We start from the raw sequence: 27,319 nt of genomic DNA on the forward strand, positions 1-27,319 counted from the left end.
CTATTTGGGCAAAAGCATATCAGCTGCTTCGACTTTGTGCAGCGCATCAGGTTTAGATGTTCCTGGAATATATGGCCTGTATTCTATTACACTGGGCACGGCATACTCTTTTAAGAATGTGTAGTTATTTTTCCCCTTAATGCTTGCAAGAGCAAAGCAAGTCATCAAAGCATTGAGTGGCTGGGATTTGCAAGCCTATTGGTAGAGTTCAGCTTTCATGTGTAGCAGCCAAGAGCTGATTCTTCTCTACCTGGGTCTGTCTCATTAAGGTGTGCAGATTCTGGCATGAATAATTCTCTACCATTAATTGTAACCACAGCAAGTTGGTTACCTTGAAGGTGATATTCACCTTCCTTTTATACCAATAGTAGTCACAGGTTTAGGGAAAGAAAGCTGTTGTAAATTTCCCTAATCAGTCAGAATATAGATATAAGACTAATTGTATTTTGATCTAGTTATTAAAAAAAATAGGCGGGGCTGGGAAGGTGGGTCAGTGGTAGAGCGCTTGCCTTGCATGCATGAGGCCCTGGGTTCGATTCCTCAGTACCACATAAGCAAAAAGAAAAAAAAAATCCGGAAGTGGCGCTGTGGCTCAAAGTGGTAGAGAGCTAGCCTTGAGCTGAAGAGCTGAGGGACAGCGCCCAGGCCCAGAGTTCAGGCCCCATGACCGGACCCCCCCCCCAAAAAAAAAGGCATTTCCCTGTGTACTCAGCATAGAGGAGTGAATGGAGCTGATATTGTCATGAAAGAGCCCAATTCAAACCCTTTTCAAACTCTGTCCTTTCCTTTTATTACTTATCAGTGTTTGAAAATGTAACATTTCAAATGCTGCCGGCCTTATTTTTTCAATGCAGTTAATTGCAAAAAAAAAAATTACTTTTTGGGGCATTCAACTTAGAGCCTTGTGCTTGTTTCCGATCCACTGTTCTATTGCATAAGCCACAACCCCTGCCCTCTAAATTTCTTCTGTAATATTAATATAAAATGGAAACTACATCCCAAGTAAAAGAGGAAAAACTACTTTAAGCACTTGTATTTTAGTGTAAGTGTATTTATATGTTAGTCCTTATCTACTGCTGTATAACATATTACCTCAGAACTTAGAGGCTTCAAACAACCATTTGATATTTCATGGTTTTAGTGATGATGCTGTCAGCTGAGTGGTTCTCTCTTTGGTCCCTCATCTACTTTGCAGTCAGATGGCACTGACTTCTAGATCTGAGAAGCTCTTCAGCATATTAAACCAGCTTAATCCTGAGTCCTCAACGTGAAACTACTCATTGTTTTTTTTTTTCAGTTTAACAACAACACACATATACACACAATCGTTCAGATTGTTGGGATCCCTCAATCACTTCCAAAGGTTGAAATCACCCGGCCTCTCTCTTCACACATCTAGTGCCTGGGCTGGCATGTCTGGACAGGCTATGACATAGGGACTCATCATACGACTTTCCCACAAGGCAAGCTTAGGCTTCCTCACACTGGGCACTGTGATGATTCCCAAGAACTCAGGCTTCATGAGAAAGAGATAGGCATTCCTCATCTTTGCTTATTCTTGTGTGAACATGTACCCAACATGACTGGATAGTTCTCATTTTCAAAGAGAAACTGGAAACTTCAAATTCTTTTTTAAATCTTGTGACTTTCAAATGTTGGCTTCGGATGAACAATTTCTGAAGTCACATGGTGCTAACTAAAGACTATGTCACTCTGGGTTACCCATGAGAATAGTTGCATGGGCTATAGAACTGAAGCATGCTGGACACAGAAGTTAATTACTCAAAGAGAGCATCCCCTTCCAATCCTTCCCAACCTTATCTTCATTCATGTGACAGAATTTATAACAGTAATGTTAACCATAGAATTTCTATATAAACTCTGAATTATATCCAAGTTGGGTGCTTATTTCTCGTCTGGTTTGGTAACCTAAGATCACATAAGCAGATTGTTCAAAAAATAAATGGAAAAGTAAGCACCAGGGAAGCATGAGGTCATCATAAAGACAATTCAGGCAGCCACATACTAAGAAAATAAAATGAAGCGAGTACGTGGGCACCTGTGGCTTATACATGTAACCCTAGCTACTCAGGTAGTAGAGATCTGAGGATCACTGTCTGAGTCCAGGCTGGGCAGAATAGTCCATGAGATTCTTCTCTTCCATTAACCACCCAAAATGTAGGTAGACCTATCGCTTAAGCTAGCCTTGAGCACAAAAGCTTAGGCATAGTGCCCAGGACCTGAGTTCCAGCCCTGGGACCCGGACCCGCACAAACAACAACAAAAACAACAACAACAACAACAACAAAACAACCAAAACCTTTTTAAAGGATGTTCTTTGCACTTTAACAGGAATGTTGGGATGCTTTTTTGTGTTTTTCATGCCTTTTTGAATAGAATTTCATCTATGTGACATCATAAGACTTACTTACATTTAGAATGCAGTAGCTTGGATGAGTGGAGAAGAATGTCAGAGCCTGTTTTGATTCCTACTATGTGAATCAGTGTTTGAGTAAGTTCTTGGCAAAGTACTCTGTGGTGCAACCATGTAAGCAGCATGGGACTTCCCCTTGCTGCTGGGTTCTGAAATTCTCTGGGTTCTGAAAACTTAAGTAAACATAAATACATGATGTTAATAATAATTTTTGGATGTTACTATTGGGAGTTGAGATTTTCGAGACACAATTGGATTATTGTGTTCATTGATTTGTTGATAATTTTGGCAAATCTGTGAACATACTTTTTTAAAAGTCTGAGTGGAAATATTAAGGAGCCTATTTTGTCACTTCCGATGCCTTTTTCTTTTAAAAACCATATTGGTAAAGTCCTCCTCCTAGATTACAATTTTCTACTTGTAGAAGTCATAGTGAGTGACAGCTGAAATACTGACAAAGAGGGATAAAGAAAATGATTTTATATATATATATATATATATATATCATATGTAACATAATATACCATATAGTATTATATGTGTTATATATAATACTTTGTGTAATATATTGTATATATAACAAATAATTTTATAGATTTGGAGCTAAGGCCCATGTCGTTTCACAATTCTATGGCAAAGGTTAATTTATTCCCTTTATGAGTGTCTACTCTGTGTTGAACACTATTTTAAGTACTTAGGGGTTCAGATAGGTGAGTAAAATAGGTAAGAATCCCATACTGGTATTATTTACAGCCAAGGTTGTTGATGAAAGCAATCTTTCTCAGTGCTCCCATGAGATACCAATAGTGGTGTGTCGTAGGTTTATTTAAGGATTGAAGTCCTCTGGCTTCATTTGGCCTAACACTAGAGCAAGACTGACAGGGTAAGACTTGGCAGAGCCTGACATAATTTGCAGTAGTATCACATGCTTTCATAAACGAGGCAGTGGGTTATTCTCTCAAGCACAGGCAACTCCAGTGAGTCAATGGAGAACAGTGTCTTTGCTTTTAAAGGCAGACAGCTCAGAGATGGTTCTCACAGGGCCTGTATTGTCAGGCTGCAAATAGACATGGGTGCTGCGTAGAAACATGTTGTGAAAACACGGCTGAGTCACGGAGTGAGTGTTGTCTAAGCAAACTCTTCTGCCAGCTTCTGCTCAGGAGGTCTTGCCTGTTTGAAGTCAGGAATGCACAGTGAAGCATTTATTTTAGAGCTGATGATACCTATACAACTATATAAAGTATCTGCATTGTATCTATTTAGTATATATAAGTATCTTATTTTTGTTAGCATAAATTAATTGTACAAAGGTGTTTTGTTGTTTTATTTACCTACATACACATCATGTACTTTGATCAGATTAACCCTTCTTATAATAATCCTTCTTAAACTCTTCCTCTTTCTCCACCTTTAACAGTTTTTTGTGGGTTTTATTGTACTATTTACAAACATTTTCTCCTCCTCCTTTCCAAGTAGTTCCCCCATTACAGTCATATTGTTATTAAATAATATATATCTTTTATGTATATACTATGTATTTATTATTTCACATATTACATATATCAACAGAAGCAGTTGTTCTTGGGACTTGTATAGATCATCTCCCATGAGCCTGTGTTCAAAATGAGAACAGTTAAGGTTGAGATGGCTCAAGTATTACTAAACTATAATGGCAACATAAATGATGTCACAAGAAATCCCCCATCTTGGCATACATATTTTTCCCATCAGGCAGCTAGGAGAAGATTGTGGGACTTAACAAGTAGATATTCACAGGTATCCATAAATTCCTAATTAAGTAGACCTTACATTTATCTATGGTCCAACCCCAACTTGTATCAGTCTGCTTCTTGTCCTTAGAGTTTAGCAATGAAGACAAGACTAGAACATAAGCTTCCTGAAGTCTAGGAATAGTACAGTACTCAACTTTTTCAGCAAATTGTATCACAGTGGTACTCTGGTTTCGCTGATGTATTCTCAAGGGAATAAAAGATCTTTTTCCTTACTCTTCTAAAATATATCTCTTATATAACTGAACTATCTATAGTCATTCCTGCCATATCATCACTTTGTAGTCTCAGTTGCCAAGCAAGTGTACCATCCTATCCATCCAGATACTTCTAATTAAGTCATTAAAAACCAGTGTATAAATATTTTCTACAAGAATTTATTATGTTAAGGATTTTCTATTCAAAGAAATAGAAACTGAATAGACGCTTGATGTCAAACCTCAGTCAACAAATGTTTATGGATTACTTAATATCTGGACGGGATACTAGTATAAAGAATACCTTTTCATACTTTGTAGCCAATCTAGTGTTATAAAAATTGTTCTTAGCTTTATAGAACACAGAAAAACATTTTAATTTAAACCCACATTTGACTGTGAATGACTAAGCACAGTCTAGAGTGAAGACTGAGTGGAGAAAGCAATTTCATTTTTTTTCAAGAGTAAATATATTCCTATTTCACAAACCTTTGAGCAAAAGAATGCAGTAAAATTTTTAGAATTCTGTGAATTTTGTGATATTTATGGTGCCTAACAGAGCACATTTTGAGCAAAGTTGTCTCATAATAAGGAACATTTATAGCTGGCATCTCCAAATTTGAGGCTTTATTTTAACATACTGCTGTGCTGAGAATTTTTAATCAATCTGCTTCAGTTAGAAATGTATTATCATTTCTTATACACTTAAAATATTCCTCAATAATATAGATTCTTCTTTACAAAGCCTATCCTATACAATTTATAATAGCAAGATTAATACAAATGGGTAATTTATTTGTTGAGAATGATACAATAATTTCAGTTCACCTGAGTGTTGTACTTTGGCACCAAATGCATTTCATCCTTTAAGTGGCACACACGGTGATGTGTTAATGGGTTCTAGCAGCATATTCTAGTTTTAGAAAGTTTTGTAAGAATAGTGTGTTGGAATGAAACAATCTGATTCATTTGATAGGCAAGCTTAAGTCAATTTCCTTATGGCAGAAAAAGAATTCTGTATTGATTATTCGTAATGAAGATATATTGGTTGATGTTCCTTCCAGAAAGAAACATTATTAAAGGTATGCTTTTTCTTGTGTAAGTTCTGAATTCAACTTGCTAGGTTGAAGTGGGGTAATTTTAATTAGGTTAGTGCTTTCATTTGAAAGGTCTTTGTCAACTCTATATTTCTGGGGATCAAAAGTGATGATTTGGAGCTGGGCACCAGTGGCTCATACCTGATATCCTAGCTACTAAGGAGGCTGAGATCTGTGGATCATGGTTCATAGCCAGCCCAGGCAGCAAAGTCTTTGAGTCTCCTATCTTCAATAAACCACCAGAATACTGGAAGTGATGCTGTAGCTCAAGTGGTAGAGTGCTAGCCTTGAGCTGAAGTGCTGAGTGACGGACAGGGCCCAGGCCCAGAGTTCAAGTCCCATGACTGACCAAAAAAAAAAAAAAAAAAAAGTGGTGATTTGGGGAATATGGGGAATCCCAAATGATGCTATATTTGAAAATTATTTTGTGTTTTCGATGAGCACAAAAACTTTCAAAAGTTATTTTGAAAATTGCTTTTCAGTGTGTTTCTTCACATCTTTTCATACATGATTTTTTCACACATTGTAATATGTATATGTGTATTTATATACACATACACACAGATTCATATTTAGGATTTTATATAAATGAGATTATATAGTGTTATTTTATAACAGTGGTACTTTATGGACATTTTTGTACTTCACTAGAGTCTGTAACATAATTTCAAATAATGTATGTACATGATACATGTACTACAATTCATTTAATAAATTTCCTTTTGTAAGACTTACAGTTTTTCTCAGTTTTCTTTTTTACAAACAATAGTGTGATGCTTAAATATATTTTCATTGTTTTGTGTGTATGTGAACTGGGGCCTTGTATTGTTTAGCATTTTTGCTGAATTCTGGTACTCAAATCTTGGGCCACACCTTCACATGTGGTTTTTCAGACGTTAGCTGGAGATAAGACTCTCATGACCTTTTCTGCCTCTGCTGGCTTTGAAACTTGATTCTCAGATCTCAGCGTCCTGAGTAGGTAGGATCACAGGAATGAGACACCAGTGCCAAGATTATATTTTCATTTCTTTAGTGTTTATGTGCTAGTTTTTAAAAAATTTAATTATTTAAAATTTTTTCATTATTCTTTATTCTTATATTTGTTATTCCTTTGTGGAAAAAGGATGTCTTATTCTTACTCAGTTCAAACTTGAGTGATTGTCTTCAACATTTTTATTGATTTATCTGTAATTCCTTTACATTTGTGTCCTTGGTAGATTTTCCTCTGAGGACTTTTTTTTCTCCTTACTTACAATAAATGCATATATGATATGTATATTTTTCTTTGCTTGATAGAAATACTACAAAATATGTTTTAATAGAGCTACTATACAGTTAAACTCATTTGTGATTTCTTTTGGCATATATATATATATAATTTTCATATAGTTAAAAACCTTCATTTTTGGGGTGTGTCTTCTTTTCATGATATGTTTAAAGAAATTTTCCCTACCCTGACTGAGACTAGAATAATATTTGCCTAGATATTTCAGCTCTTTTATGTTTTCATTTAGATTTTTTATCCATCTGGAATTGATTCTTTTGTAAGGTTACACTGGCACTTGATGTTTCAGATACACATTCATAGCTCTTCAAAGAATGTCAGGCTTCCGTGGCTTTCATTCCATTTGGTTCAACTAGGGACCAAAGAACTTTGGTATCTTGGGGCTTACACTTTTTCTTCGAGTAGAAAGATAGTTTGTCTTTCAAGTCTACCCTTTGATTCAGTCCCTGCTGACAAGTTAAAGAGAAATCCTACTTATGATAACAGAACATATTAGGCAGCGTGTGTGGTAACACAGTTTGGAGGCTCTGATCTGACAGTTGAAAAATCACTGATTTATAGGCATAGCTCCACTGGTGAAATAAAAAATGAGGATCATTTGTCCCATTTTCTTCACAGCATAGATGAGTGGTCTGTGTAATTGATTGTTAATACTTTTTTGAAGGAGTAGGTGGATTGTTATGAATGAATGTACCTCAGTGTTGGGCAACGGGAAAATCACTTGAAAACTTAAAAAAAAAATCATGACTCCTCAGGCCTCATTTTCAGAGTACCTGTTTTAGTTGTTCAGAGTGGAAACCAAAAATAAGTTTTAATTTAATTTTCAGGTGACTTTAATTTAGATACTCACTATATTTCTTTACTTTCTTTTGAAGATGTGGCTTGGGTTTATCTGGGGATCTGATTTTAAAGTCTTGCAGGTAATTCAGATTTCACTGCCTGTTTCCAATGGTATCAGGCTGCTTCATTTTTCTTGGCTAAACCTTACATTCAAAGATTTATCTAGAGAAAATTTAGATTATTACCATGTTACACAGTTCATGTAGATTATCACAAATATGGGCTAGGTTTTACTTTTTAATGGCTAAAACGAAAAGAAACTTTAAAAATGCTTGAAGTATCACACTGATACTGGAAAATGCTTTTTATCATTTAATGCACTGAAATATTTCCTTTTCCAAGTCTTACTGTTTTGTATACTATCAAAGATACAGAAACTTTTTTTTTGGGGGGGGGTCCTGTTGTGGGCCTGAACTCTGGGTCTGGGCGCTGTCCCTCAGCTCTTCAGCTCAAGGCTAGCTCTCTTCCACTTGAGCCACAGCGCCACTTTTGGCTTTTTTCTTTTTGCTTATGTGGTGCTGAGGAATTGAACCCAGGGCCTCATGCATGCAAGGCAAGCGCTCTACCACTGAGCCAACTTCCCAGCCGATATAGAAACTTTTTGTTTTCTTAGTATTGGCTCCTGGCCCCTTTGTATCATTTCACCCAACCCTCTAAACAGTGTACAACTATTAATCCAAATAATAAGATCCTATATAAGAAGTACATGAAAAGCCTGGCGCTGGTGACTCACACCTGCTAGCTACTTAGGAGGCTGAAATCTGAGGATCAGAGTTCAAAGCCAGCTCAGGCAGGAAAATCTGTGAGACTCATATCTCCAATTAACCACCAGAAAACCGAAAGTGGCACTGTGGCTCAAGTGGTAAAGTGCTTGCCTTGAGCTGAAGAACTGAGGGACAGCACCCAGGCCCAACGTTCAAGCCCCATGACCAACCCCAAACAAATAAAAAATCCAAGTCATTCTATGGGATTATGTAAAGACAAGAAAAGTTATAATGAAATTAACAGATGTACTTTTAATTTTAATGTTTTATTCTCTTGAATGTGCTTGCTTTGAATTGGGTGTGCCCTTGTCATGAGTAGCTCAAAGATGCGAAATGCTAGTATTACACATCATGATGAGATTTTGATATTTTTAGTCATGCCTTTATGGCATGATTTCTTTTATGCTTGAGTTTTTACTATTTTAGGGCTTGTCCTAATTTTCTTTGCTGCTTTGAAAAGCAGGAGCCATCTTTGTTTTAATTTTATACCCTTATACAAGCAGAAAAAATAATCTTAGCTTGGTTTTTTTCATGTGGTTTTAATGTCACTCTTCTAAGATAAAGTAATTTGTTTATTGTCAATGATTTCAACAAAAGAAGACACTTTTTATTGGCTTTCATTGACTTCATTTGCTCTGGGAGATACTACAGATTACAAGATCACTCCACGCACATATTTTCCTCAGATGACTATCTTTTCATACTGTTCTTTTAGAATTTCTATCATCTTCCTCTCTCAAAGGAAAGAAATTATAGAGACTGGAAGAGGACAATGATAAGAAAAGAAAGAAAACTGGTGTAATATTATAGGTTTTTCTGGGCTGTATTCCTAATTTTTTATAGGTTATGATTTTATTCAGTCCAAATAATCATACTATATGGTAGGCATTGATTTTATATAAAGAGAATATGAATTTAGAGGAGCAGCAGGCAGAGCTGAGATTTAAACTTAGGTAGCCAAGTCTCCAAGATATCTCTTTGTGGACTAAAGATCTTCTAGGCTTTCTAGACTTTTATCTTATGTTTAAATATATACACTGTATATGTTGCTGCTCTGGTTAAAAAAGATTAGATTTATTAGAGTGTGTACTAAGCACTTCTCAAACACTGTCTAGTCTAATGTACATAACAACTTTATCAGGCATAGGGAGATCACATAACTTCTTGAAAATCCTTGATGGGAGAATTGCTAGAGTCTACATATCAACTTGGGATTATCTGACTCTAGAGTATGTTGCTTTACTATGTCACTTTTTTTTTTTTTGGTTGTGATTGTTGTTTTGAACTTACATGGAGAAACTGAAGTTGATAGAGGTGAAGCGGACATTCCTATGATCACCAGCTACCTAGTGAGGCAGCAATCTAGACTTGAGATTACTTGACTTCTGATTGTTTGCTCTTTCTGCCATTCCATAGTAGGCATAGTCTGAGTAAAATGGAATAAGATGAACGCTCAACCAGAGAGACCAGAACTGTAGCTCTTGATCTTGCCACACCTGACTTTTCAGGTATAGAAATCAAGTATAGAACTGTGTTTATGATTTATGACCATTAAGAGTACACACATCCATGTTGTGTTTTCCTCTTTTTTAACATTGTAAACACAATATAATGAATCAGAAAAGTGATCTCCCATAGTTTGCATTACATGTATTTACGTTTCTGGGTTGCCAAGAAAAATGTGTCAAAATGGCGGTGAAAATAGTTCTTTTCTCAGAAATGCTAAAAGCATGTCTCTTAATGTAAGCAAGTACCCAGTGCAATGTGTATAAATAAATCACCTGTCTCTGTTTCAAACGTGTCAGCCACAGAATGGAAACTGTAGCACTTACCCAAGGATCAAATACTGAAATAAAAATAATCTGCTGCTGCATGGTCACATGGCTTCCATAAATCAAAGCCATTTTCTGGAAGAAATTGGTTTCTATCTTTACTGAATGGGCAGCAATGCCTCTTGACCTTTTGATAAGTAGACCTAGGGTGTCAGTTGGATATGTCATCTTCAGGTCCTGTAGCATTTCCTGAGCACGGGCTGAGCATGTGAAGGAGTGGTGGACAGCAGGATGGGAGGAGAGAAGGAAGAGAATAGACACAGGAAAACCCTGTTCATGCTCCCACATAGATTAACAGCTATGGTGGGTCAACTGAAGGATCCTAAATCTCACATCCCTTTCTCCTCCTTTAAAGTCTCCCGTCTACTCACTTTGAGCAATGTTTCGATCCTGCACTAATGAGGAGAAATAGGCCTTCCTGGGCACTCAGTGAAGAATGATACAGTGAGTCTTTGCTATCATATGCCTCTAGAATGTGGCTTATCCTGCTGTACAAAGCATCTAAGTCCTTAAGTCTCATGTAAGCTCTGGGGCCTGGGGAAAGAAGATAAATTATAATGACATGAAAAACCTACTAGCTATACATAGGAAGTGAAAACCTGTATGTCTAGGAAAATGCTAGCCCACAGCATACTTTTTATATTGGCCAAGAATGAGAGTGGTTAGGCAAGTATCTATTCCAAACAGTTCCTTGAGTTACTTTACATATTCATACCATTTGACCCTTCTAAATCTCAGTATTTGCACATTCACAAAATCAGGACAAATGCTATTTGTGGGGCACCAGGGACTCCCTTTCTGCCTTCTCTGTGTAAAAACATCATGCTCTGCTGTCCTCACGTCTTCTTCAGATTCTGTCCCTAGAAAGCATGAATATAAATAATGAAAGGGCACCCTTCAGCTAAACATCCATGTACATTAACATCTGTCCCTTAAAAGTCCCACTTGCTAGACTTTTGCATGGAGAGATGCTGTCTGGATTGTGTGAGAGTGGGTTTATTTGCTGTGAGAGAAGCCAGCTTATTACTTGGCAGCGCTCGATCCCTTCCCTAGCTCAACACCATCATTATTAGTAAATATTGTAGCTTCCAAAGCTACCGAATTTATTCACTGGGAAAAAAGGTTTCCTTCATCAGTATATACCTATACCTATACCTGTACCTATACCTATATCTATGCCTATACCTATATTGATATATACCTATATACAAATATAAAAGAGCTTCTGCCATCTCTTTACATTTAGAAATCATTCTTTGATAAAATACTACTTTAAATTTATAAAATGCCTTCCTCCAAATACATATACTTCATTCTGACATTTGAAAGAAGAGGGAATATAAAAAATATACTAGTTTGCCATTATGGAAAATGTTGGACCTGAATGAAGTGATTGCTTAAGAAAGGTTGGGTGATTTTCTAAGTCAGTGAAACTTGGTGATTATTTGCTTCTATTATATTGAAGGAAAAGGATGCATTGATTTCTAGAGATAAAAGTAGAAAATGTGGCCATGAAAGTTTTGCTATTCATGTTACTATACATTTATTTCCTATGAGATAAAATTCATTGACGCTTTTGTGTATTGGACAATAAATATTAATGAGAATTTTTTTAAATTGCTGTCTTAGAAATTACAGATGGAGTATAAATCATCTTTTTGTCACCTTTGCTTCCCTCCTCATTTCAAAAACTTCTATCTAGGAAAAATGGTTTCGTACAAAAAATAAAGCTATTTAAAGCTATATAAAAATGTAGCATCTATATACGTATATATAAAGTCAGGCACCAATGGTTCGCCAGATATAAGCCTAGCTACTCAGAAGGCTGAGATCTGAGACCAAAGTTCAAAGCCAGTTCAAGAGAGTTAATTTCAGTTAGCCACCCCAAATGCCAGAATGGAGATATGTCTCAAGTGGTAGAGCATAGGCTGTGAACAAAAAGCTGAGAAAGAACACAAAGACCCAAGTTCAAATCCTGATACCAGACCATACAAATACACAAAAGTGCCTTTTATGTGCATGATGCAACCAGGCTAAAACAAACACTGAAGTTGTTGATGAAGATAAAGCACAAAAACAAGGTCAATCTTACCGAATTGGTAGGATTACAGAAAGTGATTTCAGGTTTACAGCCTCCTATAATATTTAAGGATCAGAGACACCTTTTACTCCCCATATACCAGTTGTTGCAGTCATTGTAATTCTGTAGAGGAATCCAGCCCCTGAACTAGGGAATGACTGAAATGTATGTAAGGTAAAATAAATGGTGACAATCTTCATATTAAGTCTATTTTTATTGGTATGTTTGCTAATGACCTCATCATAACATGCCCATGCTACTTCATTTTCCTGCAGACTTTACAGATGGGAAAGATGTGTTTCATTTACCATCTCACTTCTCTTTCTTTTAGGGTGTGTTGGAGAGTTTCCTGGGTACCGCTGTCTCTGGAGCTGTGTTTTGCCTTTTTGCTGGTCAGCCACTCACTATTTTGAGCAGCACAGGACCTGTCTTAGTTTTTGAGAGGCTTCTATTTAATTTCAGCAAGTATGTATGTAAATGTATACATTAGCACTGTCCGATTATAGAACATTTAGTCCAGATAAAGCACAGAATAACAATCCACTAAATCCAAGAATTAGTCTCAATACTGAGAGGGTAGAATTTATTACCAACTACACAGTCCAGTACTTACCAGGCTCTTCTGTTGTGTTATGTGCCTACTCCTTTCCCAATTACTGTCTTCCTTATTGTCCTGCCTTTGCCTGAGGGGTTGATCCCTGAGGATGGAATCCCCCAGCTTCCTTCGTCCTAGGGCTTTCTGTGGAACATGACAGGTCAGGGAGGAAGGTCCCAGTATGTCTGTTTTTTCCTCACCATTTTCTGCTTTAGCACAGCAGTCTGGCAGTCTTAGACCCTCAGACTTTAGCCTGTGTCAGGTGTCTGGCCCTTACTAGGCTCTGGTAACTCCATTCTTCCTTGACTTTCTCATATCTAAAGTTAGTATTGGCTTCTTCATGTTGCTTGGTCATTGCCATTCTTTGGTGTACTTCTGTAGTTAGCCTGTGTATTTTGTTTTCCTCAGAATCCCATTTCAGAATGTCATTTCCTGCCATGAATGATCCGAACTGTTAGGGTAAAGAAATGGCTTAAGCAAGAGTGACTTGTTGAAACATAGTTTGTTAATTAAAAAGACTGGCTGCTCTTTACTTGGTTCACAGTTCCTAATGCCAGTTCTAACATTCTTTGTTGAAGATAGTTGCCAAGGCTCCCTGAATAATAACAGATACTACTATGTATCAAGTAGTATACTAAGTACATTTTTATATCCTAACTCACTTAATTCTTATAGCAACCTTCTGATATAGGGACTGTACTACTTTGCAGATGAGAAAGTAGGCCAAGAGTAAGTAAATTACTAAATGTTACATCTCTGGTCCATGGTGGGTCTGGGATTTGAATTCCTGGTTTCTGACTCCAGATGCCACCTCTTAAGGAATTGCAAGACACTGCCAGTGGACATGACAATAATGACACCAATTTTTATTTAGACTGGATAGATCATTTTAAAAAGACACATTCCGAATTAAGTGAATTATGCAGATAGGTATCTTAGCATGCATTCAAAGTTTCCATATAATTTTATTATTGTACAGTTTTAGAACTTTAATTTCAGAATAGTGCTTATAATAAATACTTCATAGACTTAAGTACTCATCTATGAGTTAAAACTCATTGTGTGCTCAGAAACAATCACAAGTTAAAGGCAAGAATGAGGATTTAAAACTTTAAAACAACGAATGTTAAGAACATCAGCAAGAGTTTTCTGAGAGCTTAAAGATATGAATTGTAATAATATTGGGAATTTTCTGTAGGTCATTGTTACAAATCCGTCCTCTGTTCTAATTCTCAGAACATTGGAAGGAATCTTAGTCATGTCAGTTTATAGAAAGAGTCAAACAGTTTTTATATGTTTAAGAAAACATCTCGTGAGACAAGAAAGCCTTTGTGGAAAGATTAAACAAGCATGTATTATAAACAGGAACAAACATGCATAACCTTTGCAGAAAGATTTATTGGATGAAATGTGATCACAGCCTCAATCTACAGAAAATGTTTGTTTTAAATAATTGTAGGATAGAGATAATTTCCTTTCACTAAGCCATTTCTTTTCTCACTTTCCCTTCTGTTTCAAGTAATTTTATTTGAACACAGTTGTAAGGCAAAGAAAAACATTTGAGAAATCATGCTTTAAATTTCTCATTGAGTAATGTAAATCAGCATTATTTTGTTCATGATGCTGTGAATTTATTCATTTCCTTCCATTATAGAAGCAATGTTAATTTTTTGTTGGGATTCAAACTATTTCATAGGTCACTAATTCCCAAAGTGTGTTCCATCCATTAAATGATCCATGGAAGAAACCTTTCATGGTCCCAGTAACCTGGGATGTGCTTTCTGTTGTATCTTCCTTTTGATCATCTATTTTGCACTTCAGCACCCTAAATAATCTTTGAGGTTCTTTAGTAAACAACCTTTATCTTGCCCAGATTTTACCATCTTGAGAGATACAGATAAGTCCTTGTTTTGTAGGTTCAGCTAGTCCTTACTGCTCATCACTGTTAGTATTATGCTCATCTTTGGTCCTCGGCTCCACCTGCACCTGGGCCCCCTTCCATTCCTGAAGTTCCCCCCATACAGCTGGCCCCTCCCTCTCTCTGCCCAGACCCACCTGAACTCCCATCTACTTCTCTTCCTATCCCTCAGACCCTCCTGCTACCTGTATAGGGACAGAGGCCATGTGCTCCCTCTTGGGGAAAATATGGCTCCTCTAATAAACCTTATAATAATCTTTCTCTTGTGCCTGCCTGCCTCTGTGTGGTTCCCTGAGATGGATTTGTGGGACTCCTTCAATCACCTTGTATAAAAGTTTCTCATCTTATTTCTCTTCCTTCTTGCTGCTCTAAGCATACAACTTTTATAATGAAATTCTATTGGCTTTAGTGATTTCAAATCATTTTCATTGAACTACTGAGGGAGCATGAAAGTCTCTTAGTTTAGCTACTTTGGAATAGTGTTTAGGTTCTAAGATGTAAGTTTTTACATGCTTCTTCCCCTTGGTGCCCAGATTGATGGTATCCTAACCTTTAATGAGTTCATGGATTTACTTGTCTTCCTGTCCTGTAAACATCAATTCTGTTACACTGGCAATCTTAGAATAAAATCAAGATTGCTATATCTTTCATCTTATCAGGGAAGCAAGATTAGGTGATTGTTTAAAACTTTTAAAATTCTGCTAGCTCAGAAGTAATAAGGATTTTTTCTTAACTCTGACTTTGACCTAGACTCATTGTATGAAAATAGGAATCATTTCTAATTCCTAGTTCACAGCCTTTGTTTTGTAGCATACTTGTCTCACAAGGACATGATGAGGAATAATCAGTAGGGTAATAGACATAAAAGGAACTGGAAAGCAATGGGAAAACTGTATTCTGTAGGCCTCCAAACATTTATAGAAGATAACTTTATACTGGTGTATGTTTTGGCAGTGTATTCCAAGAAACAAGAAACACTAACATTAAACCACCTTGAGCCCAATGCAAATCCTGTGAGGAAACCATGCTGTCATTTTTTAAAGAACCAGTTAAGAATCAAGAGATTTTTTGTTTCTGTCCAGTTTTGCCATTCAAACCATGACTTGGGTAAATGACTCAACTATATAGTGGGCATATTGGTATCTGTATCAGATATCTGTTGTTCCAGAGAAACAGAACCAATGAGATGCATATACAGAATGAAATTTGTTACAAAGGATTGGCTCACATGATTTTACAGGTTGGCAAGTCCATTAACCCACAGAGCAGTCTAGTCTGGAAACCCAATGTTTCACTTTTAGCCTGGAGGCTGGCTGCTATAGGACCAGAAAGAGGGAGTGTTGCAGATCAAGTTCAATAGTGGACCGCAGAATTCTCTTTTGCTTCTGGAGAGGTTAGACTTTTTGTTGTGTTTAACCTTTGTCTGATGAGATGAAGTTCATTGCATGTGTAGGAGATCTGCTTTATTCCAACCACACCAATTTAAATGCTAATCTCCCCAAAATACCCTCATAGAAATTTCCAGAATGACGTTTGACCAAATATCTGGGTATCTTGTCAGCCAGATTGACACCAAAAATAACCATCAAACTATCTAGGGAATTTTTAGCTCCAATACTCTGTCATTTTTATCTGGTACAGGATCAATTAGTTATAGACCAAGGTCAGTCATTGTCTTAAGCAACAGGCATTCATTCATTCATCCAGCAAGGTTTTGCTGAGCATAGAGGATTTGAATTTTATTCTCAGAGCAGTAGTCATTACAAGGCTTTAAACTGATTAGCATTTTAACATACCATTTTGCTGCAGTGTGGAAAATGGCTCTGAGCAAAACAAACATAGTTACTAGTAAGGATACTAGCCAGGTACCAGTGGCTCAGACCTGTAATTCTAGGTATTCAAACCTGAGGATCCTTAGACCTGAGGATCACAGTTCAAAGCCAGCCTGAGCAGCAAAGTCCCCGTGAGACTTTTATTTCCAATTAACTACTCGTAAATCGGGGGTGACACTGTAAATCAGAGTGGTAAACCCTAGCCTTGAGCAAAGAAAAGTTCAGGGATAAAGCCTAGGCCCTGAGTTCAAGCCCCACAATTGACAAAAAGAAAAAAAAGATACCAATTCAGGGGTTCTTAACAGGCAAAGACTTCATAGCTCAGGCTGGATTAATGGTAGGGGCAGGAGAGATGATATCTTTACAAAAGTTATAAACAACTTGCTAGCAGTTATCAAAAACATATATCCAAGCCAGGCATGGTGGCTCAAGCCTGTAATTCTAGCTGCTTGGGAGGTAGAGATCATTGGCTGGGTACAATGGCTCACACTTGTTACTGCACCTGTAGGTTAAGTATTGTAGTATGTCCTGTCATCCCTAGAAGCTCATGTAGAAGTTTTCTAGTTCAGTTCAATCTGGCCTTAAAGCCAGATACTACCTTGAAAAAGCAAAAGCAGAGTACCCAGTGTACAAGCTGAGTTCATGCTTCAGCACCACCAAATGAAATAAAAACAGAAACAGAAAAATAAATCCCATGTCCAAAAGCAAGGTTATAGAACTTCAAGGATTCATGATGTTTGGTGCCTAGTTAAGAACTATTACTATTTGCTTTTGTTACTCTCAGAAAATTTTAGAAGTTAATAGAAATCACTGCAAAGGGCTCTCCACATCAACTTAAGAGAATCAATATGAAATTTTAAAGTATCAACCTTAGCTCATCATTTCCTAGTTGTGAATCTATGAGAAATGGAAAGGGCATTGGAAACAGGCTCATTTGGTTATGGTGGCCTGTTCCATGTTTGCTGACGGACAAGTACAGCCAACAAAAGGTGATCACAAAGCTACTTCATACCCATTTTCAGAAAAAGGATGTAAGATTGTAAGCCTTCTCCCCCTACCCATGGAGAGTGTCATGTCTTACTGTGGGAAGGTAACACAGACTGGTAACCATCCATACTTTTTCTGTCTGCCCTTGATGGTGTTTTATCCACAGTGTACTTGATGTCTCATCTGATCCACATGCCTTTTTATCTTCTTTCATCTTCCAGGCTTGACCCTTACTTAAGATCATCTGGGAAGTTTATATACCTTGATTCTTTTCTCCCCTTCAACTTTACCTCCTTTTTAGGATTTGTTACCTCTTTTTTCAAGACATTATCACTTGGTATTTTGTAATATGCATGTGTTTATCATTTTATCTCCTTCAGTGGATTCTGGTGACTTGGAAACAGAACATACTGATCTTAATGTCTTCATTAACTAATTAAAACATTTATTGAATGCATACTAGGTACCAATGTTATGCTTTAAAATTGCATATGGTATAAATTCCATGATTGTAAAGATCATATGTCTTGGATGAAAAAGTATTAATGAACTATCCATAAACAAATGGTATATAAAGCATTTAATGTGGAATTCTCTCGGACTTCAAGAATAATTCCACTAAATAATAATACACTAAATCAAATTCTTAAAACTTTCTGAATAAAATTGTGCTTTACATCAGGAGCTAGAGGTGATCTTGTGTTTTTAACAAGAATTCTGTAGTCATTTGGTAATTTTACATTCTCTATGTTTTTTGAAGGAGTAGATTAAACACAACCTTTCTCATTTCTAGGGACCATAATTTTAACTACTTGGAGTTCCGACTTTGGATTGGTCTCTGGTCAGCCTTCCTGTGTCTCATTTTGGTTGCCACCGATGCCAGCTTCTTGGTCCAGTACTTCACTCGTTTCACAGAAGAGGGCTTCTCTTCTCTAATTAGCTTCATCTTTATCTATGATGCATTTAAGAAGATGATCAAGCTAGCAGATTACTACCCTATCAATTCCGACTTTAAAGTGGGCTATAATACTCACTTCTCCTGTGCCTGTATGCCACCTGACCCAGGTGAGAACGACGTACTACTTGCATTTACCGAATATTTGGAGAAAGATAGAAGTTCCGTGCTTGCAGTTTTCAATGTGATGTAATGGTCCTCTGAAGGTGTTTTATTTTATTTTCTCCGAGCAATATCTTACTGACTATGAAGTCTGAGCTATCTTTTGCTAGTGATTTAATCAGGAATTGAATCACTCGGGAACATAAATATAAGCAGCTCAATGCTTTAAAATTACCTCAAACTGCAGTGTTTACAATGGACTATTGTGTACATTGTTCTCCATTTTATGTGGTAAATGAGGGGATCCAGGTATATATAGTAACAGGTGTATAGACCAGATAAATATAATTATCTCATATTTTACTGCTATTTTTATTGGCATGAGAATCTCTTAGGTAAACTTTGAATTGGTTATTTTAAGCTCAATGAAGGAAACTAAGAAGATACTTATTTTATATAATTTAAATCATTGAATTAGAGAAAGAAATTCAGAAAAGAGTCATCTACTGGTAAAGTCGGGCTTTATAGTTAACTCTACTAAATAATGGAAGGAAATGGAAAGAAAAAAAGAAAAACATGAGAAAGGAGAGAAAGAGAGACAAAGATGAAGAGAGAGTTAGAGACTGAGCAGGGAGATGACAGAGGGCATAAAAAGAGCATGTTGTGTTATGTTGTGGCAGCATATTTCTATTTTACAGTCACAAAAGACATTAAAGTAATTTCTGGATGAGGAATGTTCTTCTATACATCCTAACACTTTAACATTAATCTTGCCAAACCTAAGACAAGATCAGAAATTTTTCATAAAAGCAGTATTCAGCTTGACCTTTGAAAGATTGTCATGGAATACTTTATCATCAGTTTATCATCTGAGACTTTTGGACAAGGGTTTGACTTCAAGAAAAGTTGCTTTAGTGGTATAGTTGAATGAGGGGTTATATTGGACAATCAAATGACAATTATGCAATTAGATACTTGTCAATTTCCCTTAAAGTAAAAATTGATTCATGGCCACACTTTTTGAGTAAAGCCCCATGGACCAGAAATTCAGCAGTATTCTGGGGATTGTATAACACAAATATGAACACATTTACATTGTATCTACTTTCCTTGTGGATTCTGAGGGGAAACCTTGTCATATTTACAGTAAAAGAAATATAGGGCCGGGAAGGTGACTCAGTGGTAGAGTGCTTGCCTTGCATGCATGAGGCCCTGGGTTCGATTCCCCAGCACCACATAAGCAGAAAAAAGCCAGAACTGGCACTGTGGTTCAAGTAGTAGAGCGCTAGCCTTGAGCTGAAGAGCTAAGGGACAGCGCCCAAGCCAAGTTCAGGTCCCGCAACCAAAAAAAATAAAAATTAAAAAAAATACAGACATAGTGACTGGATGCAAAAATAAATGCTTATGAATGTAAAAGACAAATAAAATGCTATGAAGAGTTGTCCTGTTTGTGGGAGGCTAGTTAACATGAATCTCCAGAAACGCTGGTGGCACAACCTATTCTTCTCTGTCCCCTGAGTGGGCAACAGGGCTGCACTGAGCGATCAGAGCTAGTGATGACAAGATAGAGCATCTTGGACTTCATGCTTACAGTTTCTTTCATCTGGTCTAAGGAAAATCAATACACATTAGAATCAAACCCAAGCTTAAAAGCAAAACAAAGAGGTACAAAGTGGAAATTTAAGGATTTAGGCAAACATGTGCACTGGAGAGATATAATAGGCTAGTGCACATTCTAAGATATGTATTGACTTGAGGTATTTATTTATTTATGTATTTGTTTATTTGCAACTAACTCTCTCTTGTTTCTATCTCTTGGAGTTCATTTCATAGAATATTATTTTTATTATCACCTGCACATAGCTATTGAGCCTTAGGTATTTTATAATTTATAAAGTGCTTTGAAGAGAATAAGCATGCAATTATGACAGACAGTATTATTAGAATCAATTAAATATACTCCCCCAACGAAATACAACTATGAGGAGTTGTTCCTGCAAGAGAAGAAGATAAAATCCATGCAGCCATTCACCCTGTATCCTCAAGGAAATCCCAATATTGAAATTATTGGATTTACATGACTACTTAACATTCCTTTTGAGTTGCTTATTTATATTTATACATACTATTTTAATTAACACTTACTAATAATAAATATTATATAATTTAATTATTACCAGACATTTATTAACAAAATTGTTGTTTGCTATTATTTTAATTAATTAAATTTAATTATAATTTTTCAGAACTTAAAAAAAGTTGTATAAGGGGGTTAACATGTCCATCTAAGTGTCCAGTGCTTCTTTATTGTTCATTTCTGTTATTCTCTCCCAACCCATCTCTTCTCTCCTCCCAGACTCATTTCACATTTCTGACTTTCTTAATCACATTATATGTGTTGCTTATTCTTGCTGTATTTGTATCTTGTTTCCTTTTACATTAATCCACCCCCTCCCACTATAAATATTTATATGATTATTTATTCATGAAATGGTCCCTAGGCTGAATTATTAGGCAGGATGCGTAATTTACTACCAAGGTTTTCTACCTCTCAACTGTGTTCTTTGAGGTGTTCATAAAGCCAGATGAGAGTTTTGTCAGCACACCTGTCATACACAAAAAAGTATAGTGTTGCTCCTGTCCCTACCAGAAACTAATGGAAACTTCCATTAATCCTTTTAATTGGATACAGGCAGAAAAGGAAATGTGAAACCAAAGATGATATACCAAATGTGCTCATGTAATTTTTCTTCTGGGACGGATCTTTGTATTTGAAAAGTGATTACACCAGTTTGAGCCATGAATGAGAAGTGCAGGCTTTCCCTTTGACCAGATTTCTCCAGATTGTTTAGAAAGTCTATGGTAAATGACTTGAGAGTGCACTCAGAAGTACTAGCATTCCTCTTCCCTCTGGATAGCACCAGCTGGGCATTAAAGTAGACTTTGAAGTCAGAAATCTTCTATTGGAGTTCTAGGTTGGCTCTTGCCAAATATGACTTGGGCAAGTTCCTTTCTTCCACTGAGATAGTTTAGCTTCACTTTCCTTGTGTTGCTTGTTAATTATTTGGGGGACATTTAAAAGCCTAATTAGTATCTTGCCCTTAGAAAGTTTCTTAAAAAGTCAGAATTTTTTTTTAAACCTGTTTAGGGTCCAGACTTGAACAGTGCTTAATCACTCATTTCACAGCAAATAACTTGATCTACTTATTAGAATAAATATCCAAAGAGTAACTCCTACTTTACTTCTTTTTGATATCCTTTATGAAGTCAGAGTTATTATGACTTTTTAAAAATGGCTTGGAATTAAAAAATCAAAAGAAAAAAAAAACCCTTTTAAGGGCTGCAACTAAAAGATTAAATTGACTGAGGCATCTTTTGCAGGAGAGAGAAAAGTGAAAAAGAGCAAATTTTTCACTCAGTGTCTGTTAGCTGCCAAACAAGTTTACATATTCTATGTTGTGTAATATTTACAGCAACCTGGAAGAGGAGACACTATGTTACTAATGGAATTCAAAGATTTTGAAACCTAGCAATAAATTAATCAATTCAGTTGATGTGTACACTTCTACTTGGTGTCAGAGGTGAAATCACACTCAGAAGTACATGTTGGTTATGCTTTATCACACCAGCAAATATCTACACCGAAATATTAGTAATGAATTGAGACATGATGAGCTTTTCTTCAACAGGACATTTTTGCTCTCATTTTGGGGTTTTGAACTGAATTATTTTCTCTTACCCACTTCTGCTGTGAAGTTATCAAGGCAAGGTGGGAAGTAGACAATCTTTTGCCTCTGCATTCACTAATAGTTCTCACATTTCTAAGATTAAAGGATTTTGGTGTTAAAACCATCATGCCATGGTTTTTGAATACTAGACATTCATAGAAAAACCATGAATGTCAAACTTCCTGGCTAATTTTCTTCTTGGTTTTGGTGTAAAGTAGACAGATGACTTGGGAACCAAGAATAATTAGTGTAAAAAGGGAGATAAGGTGCATTAAGAAATGGGAAATAAATGAGAATAAGTTTTATGAAAGACAAAATTTTAAAGGCAAAATATGTTGTGGGTGTGAAGAGCTTTCTTGATGATTAGTGACCTGGGCTTTTATTTCTACAAAATCACATCTCAGTTGTCAGGATCACGGCTCCATCTGTGATGGTTGCTGGTTCATTGTTACATACTGTTCCAGTGTTCAAAAACAAGGCATCCATGCCAGCTTAAATATTATTGACTCATTGATTGAATTATTATACTAAGAGTGCATGTTGTGATGAAAGGAACTTTTTGTTGGTTTTAGAATATTTACTTGAGCTGTGCATGGAACTGCATTACTCCTTCCCTTGCATTTTTTTAATTCTTTTTTTTATTGTGAGAATACCATACAGAGGAGTTACAATTACATGGACAAGATAATGATACATTTCTTATCAAGCATTGTCACCTCCTCTTTGTTTCCCTTTCCCATCCCTTCCATCCCCTCCCCTACCCAATCCTCCCCCACCCCCCACCAAAGTTGTTAAGTTCGTTTTTTGACATAACAACTTGTATATCTCATTGTTGCAATGGGTCCACCTGTATCCCTAGTTAAACAAATTGTTTTTGCCCTTCCCCTCCACAAATTATACCAACATCAAATACAGTGAAAGGATGGGTTATACCGTGGGGGAGGGACATACAAAGCAACAAAGAAATCATCTTATAAATATGTTAGAAACAATTGCATGAAGGGAAACAAAAAAAAACATTTGAATACTTATCTTGGGGTTCATTCCCCTAACATCAACTTATCTGATCTTTTCTGCTTGACTCAGACATATACTAGTTATTGCAAATAAGGGAAACCATGGGATAAGTTTCCTGTCAAGAAACACCAAACTGATGTATACAGATTATAACTGAAAGCTGTTAAGGTTATGTTGAACTATAACATTATCCCAAAGTGTTGAATGTATAAAAGAAATATACAATCATTAGTCTGAAGGGTTTTGTAAAACATGAGATTGTTATGAAAATGCGAATATCCATTTGCTCTTTTGCAAACCACAAGCAGGTATTACCTCTATGGGTTGGTTTTTTAAAAATCTCTTCTAAAAGTAGCCTTTAAAAGAGTGTGTGTTTTCTAAAGAAATGTTCTGACATTCTAGAATTTTTTTTAAGGGAAAGATATTAACTAGGCTTTACCACAAGCTTACCCAAAAAATAATAAACAAGAAAAGCGTGATATTATAGACAAATACAAAATACTCAAAACTAGATTTAAGGGGGAAAAGTTTAAGAGTTTAGTTGCTTATACTTGAGTATTTATTGCAGTGATACTGACTAAACACTACAGAAAGGTTGTAGGCCATACATACTCATGTAGAAAAAGGCTTGAAGTCTGAGACGCAAGATATTCAGGTCTTCTAAGAAGATTATAGAATTCATTCAAAAACCTGAATGCTGGATCTCCTGTAAATAGGAAAATGAATATGGACACCCTTTCATCTGTTTATCCTGTCTTCTCTTTTCTCTCCTTCCCTTTGTTTCTTTCTCTTTCACACATCAGCAGAAAGTTACTGGAGATCTGTTTCATCACTTTTTAAGAATTGTGCCATTTGCAATGAAGTAGAATATATGCATTCAAGTTGATATTTTTTATAAGACATTGTCACTTAAATATTACTAGTTATAGCTGAATGAACAGGGATCCAACTTTCATTTGACCTAGACTTTAGAAATAAGTTCCAACTCCAGTATTATTGTTAATTTGCGTAATGTGTAAAGGTTGTGGTGATTCAATGCTTAAGGGAACATTAATATTTTAGGAATCATCAAAATAAATTTTCTGACCAGGTGTTGGTTTTCTATCTGGAAGAGAAAGCCTTGCTAAAAATGTTCAATTATAAAAGCAAGAAAAATAGCCTTAGGGTATAGACACTGTATTGTTCATAGAGGAGATATATTTTATTGATTTGTGGCTGACTGTTGCAGGGGGAACATGCTTAATAATAGATGAGTGGTTAAGAGGACTAAATCCTGGCTCAAGCACCGAGTGTGTCACTGTATGATCTCTGTAAAAGGTAGTCTTTCCCTTGGCTGTAGGAACAGGCTAAGCGATTGGAAATAGCCATGGCTTCTATTTTATACCTCTACTCCCAGCATGAGGAGGCTTCCCAATGATCCCAGATGATTGTCATGACAGTATAATTTCAATATCATTTCTCATTGTAGAGCCTTTTTATTAGCCTTATATGATGCACCTATAGGTTATAACCAACTAAAAAGGAGTGAATTACCAGTTTGTGTCACCTCTGGTCAAATAGGATGGTCATTATGTGTTGCAGAATTAGAAAGCTCATGAAAAGGAAAAGAGGAAGTAAAACATAATCCTATTTTTCTTCCATGAACTGTGTATCATGGTACGTAAATTTCACTTTTACTGTATGCAATTCTCTTGCTATGAGGTAGGTTTAAATAACAGAATCGTGGTAAAACCAATAAAAAAAAGTTCTGGTAGAGCATCCTTGAAGCTGGCATTTGTGAAAGTCTTTCACCAGCATAATAGATATTCTGTTGCTCATGCTTATGTGGTATTTGGAGAAAACCATCAATATTTGAAATACCCATTATTTTAGTTTCTTTTCATGGTCCTCACATATATTTTAACTTTCTACATAATGCTTGTAGAAATCAGGAAAGGGGAAACAGTGAATCTGGATTATCTCCACACCCAAACTAGTGAGGAATAGAGCTTAAAAATAGCCTACATGAACTCAGGCCTGTAACCTATATACTAATAATGGCCTATTATATATAGCTCCTGCCTATAATTCTAATTAGGAGGTTGAGATCTGAAGATCATAGTTTGAAGCCATCCCAGACAGACAAATCCACCAGACTCTTGTCTCCACTTAAGCAGCAAAAATCCAAAAATGAATAGAGTGCCAGTCTTTAGTTAAAAAAGACAAGCCAGAGCATGAGGCCCTGAATTCAAGCAGATTAGGCATACACAGACAGACAGACAGACAGACAGACAGACACACACACACATACACACACACATACACAAATATTCTACTGGAATGTGCCTAGTCATAGAACATCTCAAGCACTATTCTTGGTAAAAAAATACTTTGGAAACAAAGAAAACAACAAAAAAAAGTGAATAAAAACTTGTTAGTTATGACTGAAAGAGTATCACCTAATTCCTTACTTTGCCCAGACTTCTGCTGGTTCAAAAGCCATTTTGAATGTCAAGGTATGGTGAGAATAAAGAGGACGAATGAATAAAGAGGCTGCTGATATTCTGTATGCAGACGGGATGCCAGTATTGAGAGGGTGATGTCCCCTCTATTGTCCGCAGCCAAAGCCATACTTTATCTCCTGTTCTTTCTGTCAGTTTCTCACTAAACAGAAAGGAGGAAAGGCCAGCTTAAAGTGGAAAAGTCACAGTTACACTTTAAAATTCTAATACTGACAAAATGCAGTTCTTTATTCCAGAGTAACAGCGAAAAGTTTGATACACGGGGTGGCAGGAGAGGAAGGGGACAAGAAGTGAAAATCCAAATAAGGGAAAATGATCTATCTGTGGAAACTCCTGAGATCACATATAAGATACAGATTGTCCTGGTGATTATTGGCTAAATCTAAATTAGCCAAATTCTTGGAGCAAAGAATATCTCTTTGTCATAGCCATGGCGTTGGACAGACAGTGAAGACAAGAGTGCAGTGTTTTGGCTTTTCCATTTGACCTTTCCGGTATCTTAATTAAGGATATTGCAGATTCTATACAAATGGATCCTTCAGCAGATGGTTGCCAATGTATTTGCATATATATGTCTAGATTCCAAATGGTGACCAATACCTTTAGTAGCCAAAGCTCCCAGTTGTAATTGATCATTTTCTTATCAGTGAGCCTAAAGAAATTTAGTTTTAATCTCATTTATGGACTCTGCTATACCCTGCCAATGGATGTTTATGGAAATGCTTTTTTATTATATTTATTCTAGTCTTTGGTTTGAAGTAGCTGCTTATTAAAGTAAGTAGATAAATTATAATTATAACTTGTTCCTGTCATTTAGAGGCTTGTCATGTGGGATTTTTGAGAGTCAGTCTTTACCAGTTTGTCTTAGGGGGAAACTGAAAAGATAAAAACATTTAAAAGAGCAGAGTTAATATGTATTCAAACCTGAGAGAAATTACTAACAGTACTGGAAACTTATTTTAGTGTACTGCTGGTCCTTATTATCTATTATTCATTTCATAAGGAAGGAACTTTTAATATCTCCCTGCTACACATATTTTTTAGCCCTTCCTTTTAATGCAGAAAAGTGTGTTGCAAAGAGACCTTTCATGTCTTTTGGCAGGACCTAGCTCATGAAATTATATTAAACAACAACAAAAAAGAAACAAAAACAGGAGCAGTTTCCCAGATGCAACTTAAACAGAGCCTGAGATTTCACATATGTTGTTTCTTTTCAAAAGCTCAGACAGATCAGACATCTTATCTTATGGTGAAGTCTCACATCTTCTACACTGGCGACTACTTCTGTGGCCACAGAAACCAACTTGATTTTGTTGATTAGAAATGCTGCATAGGGGAAGGAAAATAATTCTGAATGATATCTCA

At 36.3% G+C, this 27,319-nt stretch overlaps 1 protein-coding gene across 5 annotated transcripts in view; it reads left to right on the forward strand.

Annotated features, from left to right (window-relative positions):
- The window catches only part of Slc4a4 (solute carrier family 4 member 4), a 315,411-nt gene that overhangs the window by 208,218 nt on the left and 79,874 nt on the right, over positions 1 to 27,319 (forward strand). For all 5 annotated transcript variants that reach the window (XM_042678216.1, XM_042678217.1, XM_042678214.1 and 2 more), the window contains 2 exons: positions 12,651 to 12,784; positions 18,445 to 18,716. In XM_042678216.1, the coding sequence (XP_042534150.1) occupies positions 12,651 to 12,784; positions 18,445 to 18,716 (406 nt within the window). The remainder of the gene's footprint in view (positions 1 to 12,650; positions 12,785 to 18,444; positions 18,717 to 27,319) is intronic.

The sequence above is a fragment of the Dipodomys spectabilis genome, unplaced genomic scaffold, assembly GCF_019054845.1.
Source record: "Dipodomys spectabilis isolate Male_0828 unplaced genomic scaffold, ASM1905484v1 ptg000043l, whole genome shotgun sequence".
Classification (NCBI taxonomy): Eukaryota; Metazoa; Chordata; class Mammalia; order Rodentia; family Heteromyidae; genus Dipodomys; species Dipodomys spectabilis.